The sequence below is a fragment of the Vipera berus genome, assembly GCF_964194415.1.
Source record: "Vipera berus genome assembly, chromosome: 1".
NCBI lineage: Eukaryota > Metazoa > Chordata > Lepidosauria > Squamata > Viperidae > Vipera > Vipera berus.
Window position 1 is genome coordinate 362,344,421 of NC_138202.1, and position 19,692 is coordinate 362,364,112.

Here is a 19,692-nt window from a genome sequence, read left to right on the forward strand (position 1 = left end):
ACAGCATGCCTTCCGAACTGGAGGGTCTGCAGGCCTGCTGCTCTTGGAGGGTGGCCCTATGGAGGGAGTAGCCTTAACCCACCCCTCAGCCCAGCCCCCTCCTCGGTGAGTTGCCAGGAGTTATGCAGGACCTCTGAGACCGTCCAGAGTTTATATGTGTCTGAAGAGGGAAAGATGGCTGGGTGACTTTAGGCCAGTCCTTCTCTCTGCCCAGCCCACCTCGCAGGGTGGTTGTGGGGAAAAGAGGAGGCAGGAGACGTTCGCTGCCTTGACTTACTTACACAGTAATAAAGGTGAGATTAAAATTAATGTGTTATCCCTCCCCCATCGGGACAGGGGCAAAACCACCTCCGTGCGTGTGGGTGCGGGGGGGGGGTGTTTTGCTTTGCTTCTGCAGAACAAGTCAGCTGGAGGGGCAGGTTGAGCCTGGGGGGGGGGGAAGACAGAGGCGAAGCCGCACCAGGAACGGAGGGCAGTGCTGGGATGGCCAGCCGGGTGGGGTGGAGAGCGGGAAGAAGGCGAGGAGGGTCCTGCTCTGTGCTGCCCCCCCTTCGCCCCAGGCAGAGGGCCACAGAACCAGAGCTGGGAGGAGGTACAAGAAGGGGGAGGGGTGCCCTCGGCTGTTCCCAGGCAGCTGGTGGGCGGCAGTGCCTCGCCTGGTCAAGGAACCCCCTCGCCCAGCACCCCCCATGGGGAAGCCCCTGGATATCAATGGGGAGCATTGGCCCTGAGGATGCTCGGAGCAGCAGCCCCCAAACTTTGGGGCACCAGGGACCGGTTTCGTGGTGAGAGAGTTTCCCACGGCCCGGAAGGAACGTGGTTCCGATGCCGCCTGCACGCCACGGAGGGGGCTTCTCTTGTCTGGACAGATGGGTTTCTGGCATGCCGCAGACCAGGGCCGGCCCACGGACCACGGGTTGGAGACCCCTGGCTCGGAGGAGCTTCACTGCAGAGGCCGACACAACAGTTTTGTGAGTTACTTTTTATTGCACACAACAAAGTTCCACCATCACCACAGGACACCAGAATTGGATAGCTGGAGCACAAAGTGGTGGGGGGACCCTGCCCGGCTGGCAGGCCAGGCTCTTGCCCCCCCCAAAATCTGTCACGATCGATGAGACCAGCGGCCCCAAGCTGGAAAGCGGCTTCTGTGCCCCCCAGCTTCGGCAGCAGAAACCCCCACGTGGCGGCAATGCTCCCCCCCCGGGGAGGAGATCCCTCGGTGCAGATGGCAGACGGGGGCCTGCCTGGCCTGGAAGCCGGGCTGGGGGAGGCACAGCTGCATCTCTGTCTGTGCTGGGGGCTGGAGTGGCCCCTCGGGGATCAGACGCCCCCTCCCGGGATGGGGAGCAGAGGGAGGAGCCAAAGGAACGGGGCCCTCGGTTACAGCTGGCCCAGCTCCCCCTCCATGGTCCGCACCATCACGTACAGCTCCGCCAGGCCCACCACGGAGGCTGCGATCACGGCTGCAATCACCCTCTGGAAGGAGGAGGAATGGGGGGGTCAGTTCTGCCTCTTGCACCCCCTGCCCGGAGTCCCCCCCCCTTTGGGGTGGCAAAAGGCACACTGCCCCTCCCCCCCCACAAGGAGCTGTAAACCAGCCTCCCACCTTTTAGCCCCGCCCTCTTGTCCCAGCCCTGCTGATGAGGCAGCCCAGGAAACTGGGTTAATGGAGTAAACCATGGCTATGTTGATCAACTATCGGCAGTCCTCGACTTACGTCATTTGCTGAAGTTACAATGGCACTGAAAAAGTGACTTATGACCGTTTTTTCACACGTACAACCGTTGCAGCGTCCCCATGGTCAAAATTCAGAGGCTCGGCCACCGGCCTGTATTTATGACGGCCACAGTGACCCGGCGACGCAGTCACCCCTTTTCCTACCTTCTGACAAGCTAAGCCAGTGGGGAAGCTGGCTTCGTTTCACAACCGTGTGACCAACTTAACGACCGCAGGGGACTCTCTTAACAACGGTGCCAAGAAAGGTTGTACAATGGGTCAAAGGTCAGGGAACAACCACTGAGCAACGTAACATTTTCGGCTCAATTGTGGTCGTAAGTCGAGGACTTAGGGGAGGGGAGTGGGCTCACGGCCAGGACTTCAGAGGGGCCCCTCACAAGCTGCCCTCCCCTAAAGGGGCTCCGGTGCCCCCTCCAGAGGGGCCGGCCAGCCAGGCGTTACTCACCGCCGCCGTTTCAGTGAAGATGTAATGGCTGCCCAGGAAGGCGCAGGCGAAGGCGGCCCCCACAGTGACCAGGAAGTTGATGAGGGTGACGGTCACGGCTTTGGCTGACCTGACTGGGAAAGGAGGGGTGAGAAAGGGGGTCCAGAAAGGAGAGCCGGTCCCCTCCCTCGCCAGGCCCGCACCTGGCAGGGGCCGACTGGGAGGACCTGCCCGCTTTTGGTCTCCGTTGACGCCTTGAGTCTTGATCCCGAAATACACCTCGTTGGGGATTGACTTACCAAGGGGGGCTCCCCGACCCACCCACCCCAAAAAATCACCAAAGGGGTCCTAAATGTTCTGGAAGGTTATTTATTTGCAAAATGTATCTTATCCCAGGTTAACTCTGGGCATCCTGCAATCTTGAAAGCAAACCCCAAAAGATGCAAATACGACACTGTGATTAAAGGATGGGCAGGGGGTGAGATTGTTAATCTATCAGCCATCCCCAATGTGAAGCCCCCCCCATTGGAGCCCCAGCCCCAGGGGCAGAGCCGGGTCTTTAAGCTCTTCCAGAGGGTCCTGGGGGGGGGGCAGGTTTAGTTCCCCAAAGGATGCTGTTATTTGCCCCGCCCAGCGGTCTCTGCCCCGACTCACCTTGCCTGCCGAAATCAGCCAGGCTGCCAGGGCGGATCTGCTCCTGGGAAGGGGACGGAGAAGAGCCCAGTCACTTCTTGGCCCAGCGCCCCCCCCCATCAGCTGGCCGAGAACCAGCCTGAGCGAGACCGCTGGCCTATCCGGAGCCCCTCCTCACCAAAGGCCCCGGGCAGCACAGGCTGGGCTCAGGCGCATGGGATCGGCTGCTCCAGGCATTGGGAAGGCCCTTCTCTGGCAATGAGTGCGGGGGGATTCCGGGGCCCAGAGCAGGGGCCCCAGCCCTTCTGTGACCACGGCAGCCCCTCAAGCAGCCTGGGTGGCCGAGGCCGGTCCTGTCCCCTCCCTTCTCTGCAGCTCAGCAGACGGACTGGGCAGGCAAAGCCTCGGCTGCTGTGCCTGATTACGGCCGTGGGCAGACCCCCCCCTCCTCCTCCTCCATCTTAGGCTGCACTCCAAACGCCCCTTCTTCCTTCTGCAGCCCTTGACGAGGGGCTGTTGTGCGTTTGTGGGGCCACTGCATCCACTGATGACGTTACCTAGTTGGGTAGTGAAATGTCTGCAATAAAATCGACTAGCTCAGAAAGCAACAAGGACCCTACCGTCCTCCTCCTCCTCTGCAACCCGCCCCCCCCTCTTCTAGCACTGATGATCTCACCTCCTTGGGTCAGGAAACCCCTGGGAGAAAAAACCAGCCAGTTCAAAGAGGACCCCACAGTCCTCCTCTTCCTCCTCCCTCCTAGCACTGATGATGTGACCCAGTTGGGTCATGAAACGTCTGCAATAAAATCAGCTAGCTCGGGGAGCACCAAGGACCCCACAGTCCTTTTCTCTCTCTCTCTCTCTCTTTCTTTCCTCTTTTTCTTCTCTTCCTTCCCTCCTCTTCCTTCCTTTTTTCTTTTTCTTTCTTCCTTCCTTTCTCCTTCCCCCCCCCCACCACTCCTAGTGATTTTACCTAGTTTGGATCATGAAACGTCTGAAAGAAACCCACCAGGGTCACACAGCACCAGGAAAGGGTGCAGCTCCACCCTGAGCTACAAACGTTCTCTTCTACCTGTGCCGAGAGTTGCTCACCCAGGGATGACCTCAGGGTCTGGACGGGGCTCAGGGAGCCAACACTGGTGCTCTGGACCAATTATGTGGCCGTAGCTTTATGTCACTGTCTCTCAGCCCACCCCACAGGGTTGTTTTTCTGGGGCGAATAGGAGGAGTATTATGTATTTCTACATACGTGTTGAATTTATATGCCATCTTCACCAGTAAGGTGACTCCGGGTGGCTTACAAAGGTACCCTTGCTGCCTTGAGGTCTATGGAGATTCTCCATCATTCACCAGGTCACGGTTGTCCCAAAGGTCCCTTTTTCCCCAAAGGCAACTGGAACTTCTTGAGTTTTTTCCCTTGAACTGAAGAAGCTTCTTGGATGAGAAGTGAAATGTTTTCCAGGGGAAAAAAAACCCCAAGAAAGTCCAGTTGGCTTTTGAAAAGCACTTTTGGGTTTGGTGCTCTGAGTTACTTACGAACTAATGAAGACGGGATAAAACTCTAATAGGTAATTAAATAGCTCTAGCTCTGCACGTCACCCTGACCTGGCAGTTGATGTTCCTTGTCATCTGCTTGTATTCCTCATTTGCCAGCTTAGCTTTGATCTTCTCCAGCCTGGCTACCAATTCTGGGTTCTGAAACAGAGAGAGCAACTCAAACCAATTGCAGAAATGAAGACACATTTAACAAAAACTGTCCCCGTCTATTCTGTCCTGGTCAGACCTCAGTTAAGAGAAAAAGAGAGCTGCAAGGGACCTTGGAGGTCTTCTAGTCCAACCCTCTCCTCAAGCAGGAGACCCTACAGCAATGGTGTCCATCCTTGGAACTTGTGGACTTCAACTCCCAGAATTCCCCAACCACAAGTCTTACAAGTTCCCAAGTTTGCACACCATCTACCATTCCAGACACGTGGCTGTCCACTCTCTTCTTAAAAAAACCCAACGTCTGGAGGCAAGCTGTTCCACTGGCTAATTGTTCCAGCCAGTTCAATTCCTGGTACCCCAGTTCAAAAAGTAACAAATGGGAGCAAATTCAGAGAAAGGGGAAGACGATCAACATGGTAAGAAAACCAAGACCTGGTTCACCGGAGGAACAATTAAATGATCTGGGAAGGGAAGACAGATGGGAGAGCTGGTAACAGTCTTCAACTATCAGAGGGCTGGTCGTACAAAAGCGGGAGTGGGCAGGACCAGACCCTGAGGGAGAAACTGCAAGGAAAAAAATTCAGCTGAGACATCAGGAGGAACTGCCAAACTGCCCCAGGTTCTCCTGCAACAGAGGCTTCAGGGTCATTGATCAGGAACTCTCTGTCCCTTCCAACTCTATGGTTCTATGATGAAAAGTGACCTGCCTGGGGAGGGCTCGGAGGAGTTTGGGGGGGGTGAAGAAAAAAAAAGGGGGCCCCTGCACGTTCTGTGTTTTGCCTCCCAGCTCCTGGGGCGAGTATATTTATTTATTTTACATGCCACCAATTTCATTGTCTCGAGCGATTCTGGGTGGCTTCCAATGGCATGAAACAGATATACAGGCATTAAAAGGATTAAAATTAAGGGGTTTTTTTCCCCTTAACACCCTGTAATGCCTTGCATCAGGGTAGAGTCAGGGCGACTGAATGGAGCTCAAGTGTTAACTGGCCAGATGGCCTTCCTGAGGCCTACGTGGAGTTTGCAGCCGGTAACTGCTCATTGCGCCCAGAGAGAAATATCAAGGGATAGGGAGAGAAATGCAGCTACCTAAGATAGAACTCACAACCTCCCGATTGTGAGGCGAGAGCTCCACCTCTAGGCCGCTGTGTCGCTCACTAACAAGCATTCAACAAATAAACGGTTAAAGTCAAGAGCACAGAGGCTACACGGGTGGACATGTCTCTCATTTAGTCAACCACATCCAGGGTAATGTGCCCCCACCAGGGTGGGGTGGGGAGCCAACCAGCAGAACCAGGCTGGGGGCAGGTCTCACCGCAGAAGTCCAGATGTTCCAGAGGGAGGGGGCTGCAACAGAGAAGGTCTTCTTCTCCCTGATCCAGGCAGCCAAAATTCCTTGGCCAATGGGGTCTGAAAAAGGCCTCTTCTGCCAGCATGAAAGAGGCAAGCCAATCCCACTGGAGGAAGATGGTGCCTCAGATCACCCAGTTATCTGACGAGTTTTATACTATGCTCAGCTTGTTTTAGGTTAAAATAGGGAAACCTTACTGTGAAGTTTTGTTGACTGTAGCCTAAAGGCGGAGAAATCACAAAGGAACTCACACTGCCCTGGGGTCCTGTGTTGCCCCCCCGCCCATACTCGTGATGAGCCTGATTATTTTTTTTATCACTTTGGAAATTAAGAAATAATAAATACAAGCAGTCCTCAACACACGACCATAATTGAACCCAAAATTTCTGTAGCTGAGTGAAGCATTTAAATGAATTTTGCCCCATTTTATGACCTTTCTCGCCAGACCTGTTAAGTGCAATTGTTAAGTTAGTGACACGGTTGTTAAGTGAATCTGGCTTCCCCATGGACTTTCCTGGTAAGAAGGCCACAAAAGGGGATCACGTAACCCCTAGACACTGCAACCGTCGTAAATATGAACCAGTTGCTCATATTTTTGAGCCTGAATTTTGATCCTGTGACCATGGGGATGTTGCAATGGTCATAAGGATGAAAAACGGTCTTAAATCACTTTTTCAGAGTTGTGGTAACTTTGAATGGTCACTAAATGTACTGTTGTAAGCCGAGGACTGCCTGTAATGCCCGATGCGTACCCTGGGTGGTTTCGTCACATCGGGGAGGAAGATTTCACTGCCTTCCAACAGTTCGTGAAGATACACCGGAGAACCTGAGAGCAAGAAAAACAAAAGGCAAATGTTTCCATTAAAAAGATTTCCATTAAAGTCAATGGGGTTGCCGGATACACTTAACAAGCGTGTTGCTAACATAACGACCGCAGGGATTCAATTAACAACCGTGGCCAGGAAGGTTGTAAAATGGGCAAGATTCACTGAACTGTCTCGCTTAGCAACCGAGGTCTCAGCTGCCGTCGTAAGTGGAGGACCAGGCGTATTGCAGGGCCAGGGGGACGCAGTGCTGCCCTCTGAACGCGCCTTGACCCTACAGAGAACCGCGGGGAGGTCCAGCCCGAGACGCTTCGGCCCCCGGGCTCACCCACGAGGCCGGGCCCGGCTGAAGGCGGCGGCGGGAGCCGAAGCGACCCGGGGCGGAGGAAGAGACTCACCGGCCTCCCGCAGGGCCCGCTGCAGCTTCCGGAGCAGCGCGAAGGGCAGGCCGCCCTCGGCCAGGGCCGCCGACAGCTCCGCCCGCAGCGCCTCGGGGACGCGGCCCGCCGCGGGGCTCGACAGGAAGCGGCGCAGCGGCGGCCCGGCCTTGACAGACGAGGCCATCTTGACAGAGGGTCACATGACCGCTAGCACTTCCGGCCGGGGAGGCGGGGAAGCAGACGAGGGGCGCGCCTCATCACCCTGAGGCAGCTTCCGGGTCCCTTCTAGCCGCATCCTCTCCCCTTCCGGCCCAGCGCCCTCTGGAGGGGTCCGCAGGCAGCGCTCCAGTGACGGGCCCGGCTCAGAGGCATCCGCCGGCATCCTTGCCCAGCAGCAGCTTGGTGGGGCCTCACTGAGGTCTCCCCCTTGACGTGCCCTCCCCCTTGACGTGCCGAGCCGGGGATTCTCGCAAGAAGTCGGCCCGAAAAACACGAGCGCGGTCCGGATCGCCCGCTTTCTTCAGACGCGGACCCGGAAGTTGCCTCTCGGCCGCCAAGTGCGCTCCTCTAACCTACTTTCTCTCCCTCCCCCGCCTACGGCGCGCGCGAGGGGCCCAATCGTTGCGCGAAGGGCCGCGCGGGGCATTCTGGGCCGCGGCGGGCCCTGAGCGACGCCTCTTGGTTCGGGCCCGGAATGGCGGCGGCGGCGGCGGCGCGGAGCCTGTGCTGGGCGGCGCTGGGCCGGGCGCGGGCCGCCTCCTCTTCCGCCTCCTCCTCCTCCTCCTCCTGCCTGCGCTGGGGCCTGCGGGGCCCGGCCTGGGCGGCCCTCGGGGCGAGGCCGGAGCTGCTGCCCCCGCGGCGCTGCCTCTCCTCCCGGTGGGTCGCGCTCGGGCGGGCCGGGTCGGGGGCGCCGCCTGACCCAAAAGGCTTCGGGGCTCCTTCCGCCTGCGGGGCGCGGGGAGCCCTGGAGGTCATCCAGCCGAACCCCCCCCGCCCGGCGCGGAGCACGCACGTCGGGAGGGGCTAACCCGGGTCTGCAGGCTTCATATTGCGGGGAGCGTCGCCTGCGTGCCCCCCCCCTCACCCCGCTGGCGGAGGGGCGATTTCGGGGGAGGGGGCTGCAAAGGAGGGGGGGGCTCCGAGCATCCCACCAAGAGTTGTCCGTAAATGTGTGCAGGATGTCCTCGACCTACGACCCCAGCGCAGCCCAGAGTTTATGTTGCTAAATGAGACATGGCCCCATTTTACGACTTTTATTGCCACGGTCGCTAAGTTAATCACCGCAGTTCTTAAATTAGTCACGGCGTCGTTAAGCGAATCCGGCTTCCCCATTGACTTTGCTGGTCAGAAGGTCGAAAAAGGAGATCACGTGATTCCGCCCCCCCCCACACACACACACACACTGCGACCATCATAAATACGGATACAAAATGCCAAGCCTTTTGGTTGCGTGCCCGTGGGGATGCTGCAACGGTTGCAAGTGTGGAAAATGGTCCTGGGTCACTTTTTTCAGTGCCGTCTGAACGGTCACTAAACGAAAGGTGGTAGGTTGGGGACTGCCTGTACCTGGGGAGCCAGGGAGGGCTGGAGGCCGAGGTGAGGAGAAGGTGAGGCCCGTTTCGGCAGCCCAGGTGACCTTGGCCCCAGGAAGTGGGCAAGGGTAAGCCTCCCGGCAGGAAAAGTGCTGCAGGAACATTTCAACCCATCTGGAGCTTTCTGGACACGATAAGTGGAGCCGGTGGGCAAGCCTGCCACAAGGTACCTGGCTGCAAGAGCCGCACTGCTGATCCCTGATTTATATCAGAATCTCTTCAAAAGCTGTTGAGGATCCTTGAAGTTACTCTTGGCCAGGGCTGTTCTCTAAACGCCTTCTCAACTTGTGGCCACTGGGACTGCAGCGGACTTTGTGCTCAACCTTCAACACGTTGTCCTCTTTTACCGTCTCTTTCACCGTGGCCTCCTGGATTTCCCACTGCCAGACGGAGCTTAAATGGCGGGGGCTGAAGGGTGAACTGGGCCTGGGAGTGCCCTTGGGATTCTGCTGTTGCTCCGGTCACCCTTTGGAGCCCTGCCAGGAGAGCCTAATGCCGCTCTTTCCTTTCCCCCAACCCTAGGAATCGTCCTGAGGGCAAAGTCTTGGAGACGGTGGGGGTCTTTGAAGTGCCAAAGCAACATGGCAAATACGAGACTGGGCAGGTGAGTGAGACCTGTGGGTGGAGCAGCTTCCTCTGTCCGTAATGGGGCATCACCCTCCCTCTTGACGTTCCTGCTCGGGTAACAAAATGTCTGGGAGAAAACCACCCAACTCAGAGAGCACCAAGGTCATCCCCCCTCCCTCCCTTATACGGCACCCTAAAGAAGATTCACCTTGGTCTAGTGGTGAAGAGGAAATCAGGAGATGGTGAGTTCTAGTCCTGCCTTAGACATGAAAGCTGGCTGGGTGAGTTTGGGTCTGTTCCTCTTTCTCTCAGCCCAACCCACCTCACAGGGTTGTTGTTGCGGGGAAAAGAGGAGGAAGGAGCATTGGGTACATTTGCCACCTTGAGTTATTTATAAAAATAATAAAGGTAGGGTATAAATAAATATAGGGACGCGGTGGCTCAGTGGGTTAGGACGCTGAGCTTGTCGATCAGAAGGTCGGCAGTTTGGCGGGTCGAATCCCGAGTGCTGCGTAGCAGAGTGAGCGCCTGTTACTCGTCCCAGCTTCTGCCAACCTAGCAGTTTGAAAGCACGTAAAAATGCAAGTAGGAACATAGGGACCACTACAGTGGGACGGTAACAACGTTCCGTGCGCCTTTGGCGTCTAGTCATGCCGGCCACATGACCACGGAGACGTCCTCGCGCTGGCTCTTCGGCCTTGAAACGGAGATGAGCACCGGCCCGTAGAGTCAGAAACGACAAGCACGCATGTGCGGGGGAACCTTTACCTTTATAAATAAATATAAGTGCTTTGCAAACCATTCCTTGCTTAGTGGTCTGGGCGAATAAACGTGGCCTCCTGGCAACCAGGAAGTCGAGACGTTTCAAGGCTTTGCTTACAGCAATTAGATTTGGGAGGATTGTCTCGAAAGAGAGAGGGTTTAAGGGTATTAACTTCCTTAGGCTGCTTTGAATTATGAGTGTCTGGTCCAGGGATGGGGGAACCTTGGCACTTTATGATCGTGGACTTCAACTCCCAGAATTCCTGAGCCAGCCATGCCAAGGTTCCCCTCCCCTGGTCTGGTCGTAAGCTGAAATTCTGATCTGCATTGTGTAAAATTTTAGCTGATAGGAACAGAGTCCTGGATCTTTCTGTGCCTGCCGGCCCTGCAACAGACAGGAAACTCCATTAAAGCTGGGTGTCTCCTCTCCCAACAACAGCTTCAGAGAGACATTTTCCTTCCCTGCATTCTGCTTCTCTTGACGCCCATCTCGCTTGTCTTGATTTTCTCTTGCAGTTGTTTCTCCACAGTATATTCGGATACCGGGGGATTGTCCTCTTTCCCTGGCAAGCCAGGTTGTACGACCGAGACGTCGCTTCTCCCGTGCCTGAAAAGTAAGCGCTTTCGCAGTTGTTCAGGGTTGCCAGTCACCAAGGTGGCAGAGTCGTGGGAACACTTAGACGCCTCCACGTCCCTCGTTGTGACAGGCAGGAAAGGCTTTTGGGGGGACTTCACGGAGGAGATAACTGAAATCAACAAAAAAATAACAAACGGCAAATACTTGATCTCATATTGATGAGTCTGTCTTTGTGGGACACAATTTGTTTCTGTTAGTTTTGTAAAATCAAGTCAGTGCCTAATTCCTGCAGGGACTTGCTGACTAGGTTTTGCACAGGGCAGAAGCGTGTGTGTGTGTGTGTGTGTGTGTGTGCGTGTGTGTGTGTGTCAGGGGACAGGAGGAGCAGCACCCGGGAGTGCTGTGTCCAGACCTGTTTGGGCGAATTCAGACTCTGAGATAACCGGAGTTGGAAGGTTCTCCTGCAAGCATAGCGAGAAGCGTCTGTGCCTCCTCAAGGGGGCTCTTTGATGGGGGCACCTGGCTCAGTGCCAGGTGCGGCTGGTTGTGGGGGAGACGCGCAGGGAGTCCTCTATTTACAACCATCAGTGAGCAGAGTTACAGCGGAGCTGAAAAAAGGGACCTTTTTGGCCATTTTTCACATTTCCAACGGCTGCAGCGTCCCGATGGTCACGTGATCAAAATTCAGACAGTGGGCAGCTGACTTGCACTTGTGACGGTTGCCGTGCCCCGGGGTCAGGTGATCCCCTTTTGCGACCTGACGAGCAAAGCCAGTGGGGGAAGAAGCCAGATCTGCTTAGCAATCCTGCCAACTTTTAACAAATGCAGCGATTCGCTTATCAACGGCAAGAAAGGTCGTAAAATGGGACAGATTGACTTTAACAATTATCTTGCTTAGCGGCAGAAATGTTGGGCTCAGTTATGGTCGTTAAGTGGAGGACTTCCTCTGGTTGCTGAGAGTCTGCTAAGGAAGCAGCTTCTTCAGCCCGGCCCGTCTCGTTCCAGGAGCGAGTCTGGAGCTGCACACGGATCGAAAGAAGTGAAAGGCAAGACACACACTTACTACCAGGTGCTGATCGATGCTCGCGACTGCCCACATATAGTAAGTGCCGCTTCTTCCCTTTCCTCTCCTTTTCCTTCCCTTCCTTCCCTTTCCTTTCCTTTCCTTTCCTTCCTTTTTCCCCCCTTCCTTTTCCTTCCTTCCTTCCTTCCTTCCTTCCTTCCATCCGTTCTTCGTGGCATGGATGATGATGGGAGTACGTCGCTGTTCCTGAGGAGGAGCCCCTCACCCTTGCCCACTTGGACATTCTGAGCCTCAGAGAGTTGTGGGGAGTCCCATCCCATCCACCCCGAAACCAGGCTGCTGATGTAGAAGCAGTCTTCCCCCCCTCCCTTGCCCTGGAGTGGGCGAGTCCCACCTTCCGATGTTCTTGTTGACCAACTTGGTGGAGCCTTGGTGGAGCAGTGGGCTAATGCCTCCTTAAGTAACACCAGCTGCCTGCAATTAGTGCAGGTTCGAGTCCCACCAGGCTCAAGGTTGACTCAGCCTTCCATCCTTCCCAGGTAGGTAAAATGAGGACCCAGATTGTTGGGGGCAATTAAGCTGACTTTGTAATAATGCTGCTTGGGGGGTTTGTGTGAAAGCCCTAATAAGCAGGCGTATACATAGAATGAAGGCTACTGCTAAGCTTGTAAGCCGCCCTGAGTCTTCGGAGAAGGGCGGGATATAAATGGAATAAAAAATAAAAAACAAATAAAAAAATAAATAAATCGGAAGCCGATTGTCAGAGTGCTGTTAACGAAAGGCAGTTTCCCACATCAGCGACATCTCCTGCCTTCTCTCGCGCTTCTCAGGAAGCGTAAACGTATTTATTTTAAAACTTAGGTCCTGCCTTAGTGTCTGCACAATATGCAAGGGGGATTACAGCAATCCCAACTTGCAAGCTACCCATTACAGACACAGAACGAGGCAGTTTAAGTTTAAATTGCTAAGATCAAAGTTACTTCAACTAACAAATCCTTGGGGGCAAAGATGGACGTCCCTCATTTTTTTATAAGCACCCTGAGATGGGGCAATTAAATTCACCTCTTTGGAGGGCATTTCATACATCTGGATGATAAAGACCAGGTGGCCTTCTGGGCCGGAGCTCTCCAGCCTGGTCCACTGTAAGACTTGTGGACTTCAACTCCCAGAATTCCCCAGCCAGGCACGGGGGAGGCGAGCTTTTGGCAGTCTTTGGGAAGGAAATGGCAATGAGCGAGTAGATGAAGACTTTGAGATGCTGAAATGAGAAAAGAAATCGGGCACTCTTTTAAGAGCTCAGCGGAGGAGACGGACAGACAGTGAAGTTTCTTAGGGTGAGAACATTCTGCGAGCAGCTGCCTCCCCCCACCCCACCCCCCACGCAGTGGGCCTTAAGGAAAGCCTGCCCAATGCGAGAGGCCCCCGCTGCTAATACCATGGCAGCTGCCATTGGGGATGGGGAGACCCCTTAGCACTGCACTCGAGAGTCCCAGCCGCGGGTGGAGGCAGACGGTCCAGCTTTTGAAAGTCCAGCATGATGGCCACACGGTTGGAACCTGGCCGCGCTGTCCCGCCAGTTTCACGCAGGGTTGCTCGGACCCGAGTCCCCCCCACCCCCCCCCACCCCGGGTCTGCGTGCCTTGGACTGCAGCTCCACGTCCCGCCCTTCCTGTTTTTCCTTCAGTCCCAGAGATCCCAAACAGAAGCCGTGACGTTCTTGGCCAACCACGATGACAGCCGAGCCCTCTATGCCATCCCAGGTGAGCCAAAGGGAGGGCGAGGAGTGGGGAACGTTCAGCCTGAAGAGAAGGTGGCAGCATGCTTTTGCCCCCCCCCTTGGAGTGAGGGCCCCCCCCCCGAGGGAGACCGGTTCCAGAGGGCCGGCTGTGAAAGGCAGTTGCTGACCGAAAGATAGGAGCCAATGAGGGCTCCGCGGTGGTCTCTCTGAGCTGGGTGGCTTCCTTGCAGACGTTTCATGACCCAACTAGGGAACATCATCAGTGCTAGAAGAGAGGGGGGTTTGAAGGGAGGAGGAGGAGGACGGCGACTGTGGGGTCCTGGGTGCTCTCTGAGCTTGGATGTTTTCTTGCAGACGTTTCATGACCCAACTAGGGAACATCATCAGCGCTAGTGGTGCTAGCCTCCTCTCTGGCACTGATGACGTTCCCTAGTTGGGTCATGAAACGTCTGCAAGAAAACAGCCAAGCTCAGAGAGCACCCAGGACCCCGCAGCCCTCCTCCTCCTCTTCCTTTCCACAACCCACCCACCCACCTCTCTGCTAGCACTGATGGTGTTACTTAGTCTGGTCATGAAACGTCTGCTGGAAAACAGCCAAGCTCACAGAGCACCAAGCAGCCCCTGGTGAAAGAGAGGAGATACTTCCCAGGAGTAACGGCAGTGGGATAGGAGCCAGCTGAGCCAGGAAGAAGATGCTGGATCTCTTGGAGCAGAAGCTGGAAAACTTCAGCTTGGACGCCTGCCCTAAGCAGGGCTTGGCGGCACCATTAATGCCTCCCTTGGAGAGAGAGAGAGAGAGACGGGGGGGGGGCAAATGCTCACGAGCCTCCAGGGATCTCTGAATATCGGCAGCCTTCTAGGATTAGAAAGCGGGGCGGGGGCTGCGCTGTTTCCGTGGCTCCCCTTCCCCGGGGTTAGTGCTGACAAAGCCCCCAGCGCTGGCTGTGCGAGTGCTGGCCTTTGGTTGCTGCTCGAAGAGATGAAGAAAGCCGGAAGCCGCTGGGTGAACGATGAGATTGTGGCCCGCCGGTTGGGCAGGCAGACTCCCTGCAAAGTAATTAGTAAGTAACAACTGTAAAATTAGATTAGATAACCTTTATTGCCGTTTTTTCCCTGTGGGCACAACGGCACACATTAAAAAGGAAATTTAGTTGCTTCATCTCAGAGTGCACACATAACATAACACACATTTAAACATACTACATACGACATATGTATAGACCAGGGGTAGGCAACCTTGGCTCTTTTATGACTGGCGGACTTCAACTCCCAGAATTCCTGAGCCAGCCATGCTGAGGGAAAAGAGAGGTTTCCAAGCTGAGCCAGGCTGGCTCAGGGATTCTGGGAGTTGAAGTCCGCCAGTCATAAAAGAGCCAAGCTTGCCTACCCCTAGTATAGACCTACACTCTTACATATAAGTAACTTAGATATTAATCACTGAAATGGGGAAAATATTCTGCAACCAGAGACCCTTGAAAAGCGAAAAAACCTCCTTTGTACGAAGAAGCGGAGGGAAGCAGTACTTCACATGGGTGTGGGGGGGGAAGGGCTGTTGGTTTTTACTGGAGCCTTCACTTTTTTGGTGTGTGTGCCATGGTTGTGACGCGGCTTTAACAGCGAGGAATCTCTTGCTGCCTGTGAGACACACAGCCAGAAGGACGGCCTGGATTTGAGGTTAACACGTCCCATTTCTCTGGTGCTGCCCTGTCCTACTTGGCCGCTTTGAAAGCCTGAAGACAGTTTTTCGGCCTGCGAAATGAGTCGGTGGGTTTTGTGGCTGAGGCCAACCTGCCCCTCCTCTGGGTTCCTTTCCAGGGCTGGACTACGTGAGCCACGAGGACATCCTGCCCTACACCTCCACGGACCAGGTGCCCATCCAGCACGAGCTCTTCGAGCGGTTCCTCATCTACGATCAGACAAAAGGTACTTCACACACACACACCTTCGCCCCCCTCCCCCCACTTGCCACTCCAGGAGCAGGGCTGGCCTTCTGGGGGTGGGGGGGCAGGGTGTCTCCCCACCGACTCTTGGAATCCACAGGCCGAGAGGGATCTCTGAGCCTCTCCTCAATACAGGGAGTCCTCGACTTAGCATCATAATGGAATCCACAATTTCCATTGCTAAGCGAGGCCGTTGTTAAGTGAGCTGCATGACCTTTGTTTCCGTGCCTGTTAAGCGAATCACAGCAATCGTTAAGTGAGTAGTTGTTTAGTGAATCTGGCTTCCCCCATTGAGTTGGCTTGTCAGTAAGTCGCAAAAGGGGATCAAGTGACTCAGCAACTGTCATAAATATGAGTCAGCATCTGAATTTTGACCACGGGGATGCTGCAGTGGCCATAAGTGCGAAAAATGGCCGCAAGTCACTTTTTTCAGTGCTATTGTAGCTTTGGTCACTAAACAACTTAGTTGTGGGTCAAAGACCCACACCTCCCCTGAAGCATCTTTAGCGCGTGGCCGGCCAGGTCGAGGCTCAGCGCTTCCCCCAACTGGCCCATAGTGGTGGTGGTGGGCTCCACAGGTTGTGGCGGCAATGCTGTTGGTTCCCCCCTCAGCTCACCTAGAGCCGAGGAGGGTCAGCGTGCTTCTTCCCTTGATTTTATCCTTGCGGGGGGTCCTCGGCTTATGACAGGTTCTGAGGGACCCCACAAAATGCACTCAGTCCCTGGATTCGGGGTTCCGATTGCCATGAGCGTCCCTTGACCCACAGTCACATTATTGCACTTTGGGGACTCAACATTTATAGTTGCTTGCAGCGTCCTGCATTCACCCGACTCTTGATTTAGGGCATTTTGGCTGGAAAATGGCATTTTTATGTTCGCTTTCTGACCAAAGGCCTCCCATGGCGGAGAGAGGGTTTGCTTAACGGCCACAAAATCAGGCACAGTCACGCGATAACACCCTGGCGGTTGACGGCTGCTCAGTCCCCTGGCCAGCCCGCAGTTGTGTCTGTCTGTGGGGGGGGTTCTGTGGGCCGGCCTTCTCTCCCCTGACAGTTTCCCCTTGAAACTTTTGTTCAGCTCCCCCATTTGTGGCAAGGGACACGCTCTGCGCCTGGCAGGAGAAGAACCACCCGTGGCTGGAGCTCTCCGACGTGCACCGGGAGACCACCGAGAACATCCGGGTCACGGTCATCCCCTTCTACATGGGCATGCGGGTAGGTGCCGCCCCCCCCCCGTACCCCCGCCCCGAGGCCTGGCCTATCCCCGCATCAGAAGGGGGGGAGGACAAAGGCAGCGCTAAAGGACAACACACAGGAGCAGTGCAGAGTCCGAGGTTGGGGTTAGTGGCCACTCAGAGTCACAGCTGCAGTGAGAAAAGTGGCTTGTGACCGTTTCTCACACTTGCGACTGCTGCAGCATCCCCAGGGTCACGTGATCAAAATTCAGGCACTGGGAAACTGGTTCGTATTTATGACGGTCGCAGTGTCCTGGGGTCACGTGATCCCATTTTACAACCTGACAAGCAAAGTTAATGGGGAAACCAGAGTCACTTAACAACCTTGTTAACAGCTGCAGTGATTCACTCAACAACTGTGGCAAAAAAAGGCGGGCAAAATGGGGCAAAACTCACCAAGTGTCTCGCTTAGCAACAGAAATGTTGGACTCGATTGTGGTCGAAAGTGGACCAGAATGTAAAGAAGAAAAAGAAAGCAAGTTAATCATAGAGTAACAAGTAAATATTCAGTAGTATTCCAAGTCTTAACAGACTTGTAGTCAGCTGCAAATGAGAGAGAGAGAGAGATGAACAGGTGGAGATAGGTAGATAGGAAGGAAGGAAGGAAGGAAGGAAGGAAGGAAGGAAGGAAGGAAGGAAGGAAATAGAGCTGGAAGGGACTTTGGAGGTCTTCTAGTCCAACCCCCTGCTCAAGCAGGAGAATGTATACCATTTCAGACAAGTGGCTGTCCAGTCTTTTCTTAAAAACCTCCAGGGATGGAGCACCCACAACTTCTGGTGGCCAGCTGTTCCACTGGTTAACTGTCCTCAGTGTTAGGAAGTTTCTCCTTAACTCCAGGTCGCTTCTCTCCTTGACTAGCTTCCATCCGTTGTTTCTCATCCTGCCTCCTGGTGCAAGATAGATAATTAGATAACCGTAAGAATAGCCCGCTCTGGCTGGTTCTGTCCACACCTGTCTGGCCCCGTGTTGGCCCTTTCACATTCTGACACAGGGACTGGACCTCGCAAGGGGCAGCACTGCCAACTGGGCAGGCTGGGGGCCAAGCTGGCATTCCGCCATGGGAAACGGCCTCTGTCTCTCTCTTCACAGGAAGCGCAGAACTCGCATGTCTACTGGGTGAGTCTCCCTGTTTTTGCGGCTGTCTGGGGGGGGTGGGGGGGCAGAGAGGCCTTCTTCTGCCCTTGGAAGGGTGAGGGGAACCCCCGGCCCCTCTGATTTGGGCCCCGCTTTCCCTGCCTCCCGTCCAGTGGCGCTACTGCATCCGCCTGGAAAACCTCAACAACGAAGTTGTGCAGCTCCGTGAACGGCACTGGAGGATATTCAGCTTGTCTGGCACCCTGGAGACCGTCCGTGGCCGGGGAGTTGTGGGGCGAGTGAGTACGGGGAGGCGGTTGTGTCCCAGCAGAGGCAAATGTCCCGGGAGTTGACATCCACAAGTCTTAAAGCTGCCATTTGTGCGGCCCTCCATTCTGAAGGCTCAGCACAAAGAAATCTGCGCGGCTGACCTGGCGGCCGACGTGAGCTCAGCCCACCTGCCATTCGGGAGGCCCCCACCCGCTCGGCCGTGACCGCCTTCTCTCTCCCCAGGAGCCCGTCTTGTCCAAAGAGCAGCCGGCCTTCCAGTACAGCAGCCACGTCTCCTTGCAGGCGTCCAGCGGGCACATGTGGTGAGCCTCGGGGACGCTGGGGGCACCGGCTGGGGGAGCAGGGAAGGGAAGAGAGCGCGTCTCGGGCTGGGAGGGACAGACGGGAGGCCCCGGTGGGCAGGAGGGTCAGGGTTAGGTTCCCTCACCGCCCGCAGCCGGTGTGGGGACGGAGGCCCCGTGCCACACGGAAGGGGCCTTCTCGGGACCCCTGGCCGCTCCTCCAGTTTGTTCCTGGGACAAAGCATCGCATCGTTTTCTTAGTGGCCAAGAACAGGCAGTCCTCGACTTAACAACCGTTCGTTTAGTGACTGTTCAAAGATACAGCAGCACTGAAGAGTGACTTATGACCATTTCCCCCACTTACGGCCATTGGTCACGTGATCGAACTTCACATCTGTGACGGCTGCTGTGTCCCAGGGTCCCGTGATCCCCTTTTGCAACCTTCTGACCGAGCCGAGTCAGCAGGGGGAGCCAGATCCACTTAACCACTGTGGCCAGAGAGGTCATTAAAATGGGGCAAAACTCACTTAGCAACGGAAATGTTCAGCTCAGTTGTCATACGTCGGGGACTACCTGTATGTCCATCTTGTGGGGGCCTCACCTGGGCTTCTTCCTTCCTTCCCAGGGGCACCTTCCGTTTTGAGCGGCCCGACGGCTCCCACTTCGATGTCCGGATCCCCCCCTTCTCCCTGGAAAGCAATAAGGATGAGAAGACGCCCCCTTCTGGCCTCCACTGGTAGAGCGGCCTTAGGAAGCCAGCCCCCCTCCCCTCTTTTGCCCCCTGGACAGTTTCCTTCCCGGGAGCCCGGCTCCTCAAGGGCTGACACGAGTTCTGGGTTTCAAAGCGAGCGTCCACATCTCCCTCCCCGACTCCATCTGGAACCCTGGCCGAAATGGGCCCTTTCGGAGCCTGGGACGAGCGGGCTCTGGCCGCCTTTGCCCTCTCGCCACCGGCCTCCCGGCTTGGGGCACCTCGAGCAAAGCTGCCGTGGGCGGAACCCGCCAAGCTCTCCGAAGGCGTGTGGACTCTTCCCGATGCGAGGTGGTGTGTTTGTTCACTAAATAAACCGGCCTCCCTGTTGCGGCTCCATCTTCCTTGTCACCTGTATGTCCATCGGTCCCACTCGGGGGGGGGGGGGAGGAAGGGGGGGCACCAGAAAGTAAGCCCAGGTCCTTCTGGGGATTGAGTGGCCCCACTCGACCCTCTCCTTTGGCCAAGCCAGCTTTCGCCCAGCTTCTTAGCCAGCTTCTCCCTGGCCTTGTTTGCTGAGCCTCCTACCCACCTCTGGACTGGTTCTGGATTGCGACCAGGGGGCTCTGGGGGCAGAATAAAGTGCCACTGACTGCACAACCAGGAAACGGACCTTTTGGAAGCCGCTGGAGGTCCCGAGATCTCCAGCTACCCGGGGTCGGTGGACTGGGTAGAACAAGCTTCCCGGTACCAAATTGGGAGGCAGGCTGGTTTCCGAGGCCCGGGGAGTCTTGGCCACCACAGGGTGCACAGCCACCAGGCCCATTTCTCAGCCATGCAGGCTTCTGGGAAGCGTCCAGCGTG

At 55.8% G+C, this 19,692-nt stretch overlaps 2 protein-coding genes and 1 long non-coding RNA gene across 4 annotated transcripts; 1 reads left to right on the top strand and 2 right to left on the bottom strand.

Moving 5' to 3' along the window:
- Nucleotides 1–973: 973 nt before the first annotated feature.
- VMA12 (vacuolar ATPase assembly factor VMA12) lies at nucleotides 974–7,494 on the bottom strand. The gene is made up of 6 exons (XM_081314213.1): nucleotides 7,075–7,494; nucleotides 6,605–6,678; nucleotides 4,403–4,492; nucleotides 2,819–2,861; nucleotides 2,186–2,298; nucleotides 974–1,479 (listed from the first exon to the last, which is right to left on the bottom strand). The coding sequence occupies exons 1-6, from the start codon at nucleotides 7,238–7,240 to the stop codon at nucleotides 1,384–1,386; spliced, it is 582 nt and encodes a 193-aa protein (XP_081170339.1). The 5' UTR covers nucleotides 7,241–7,494; the 3' UTR covers nucleotides 974–1,383.
- A 196-nt stretch (nucleotides 7,495–7,690) lies between these two features.
- POLDIP2 (DNA polymerase delta interacting protein 2) lies at nucleotides 7,691–19,222 on the top strand. The gene is made up of 11 exons (XM_081314212.1): nucleotides 7,691–7,932; nucleotides 9,171–9,252; nucleotides 10,494–10,591; nucleotides 11,560–11,656; nucleotides 13,263–13,338; nucleotides 15,132–15,239; nucleotides 16,334–16,470; nucleotides 17,581–17,607; nucleotides 17,739–17,864; nucleotides 18,079–18,158; nucleotides 18,763–19,222. The coding sequence occupies exons 1-11, from the start codon at nucleotides 7,751–7,753 to the stop codon at nucleotides 18,875–18,877; spliced, it is 1,128 nt and encodes a 375-aa protein (XP_081170338.1). The 5' UTR covers nucleotides 7,691–7,750; the 3' UTR covers nucleotides 18,878–19,222.
- Nucleotides 9,969–17,604, bottom strand: LOC308660010. Of its 2 annotated transcripts, none has more exons than XR_014024665.1 (4): nucleotides 17,200–17,604; nucleotides 14,139–14,363; nucleotides 12,641–12,836; nucleotides 9,969–10,723 (listed from the first exon to the last, which is right to left on the bottom strand). It is a non-coding gene; the product is annotated as an uncharacterized lncRNA (long non-coding RNA). The 2 variants fall into 2 exon arrangements; XR_014024666.1 differs by having other exon boundaries at nucleotides 13,851–14,363.
- Nucleotides 19,223–19,692: the final 470 nt, after the last annotated feature.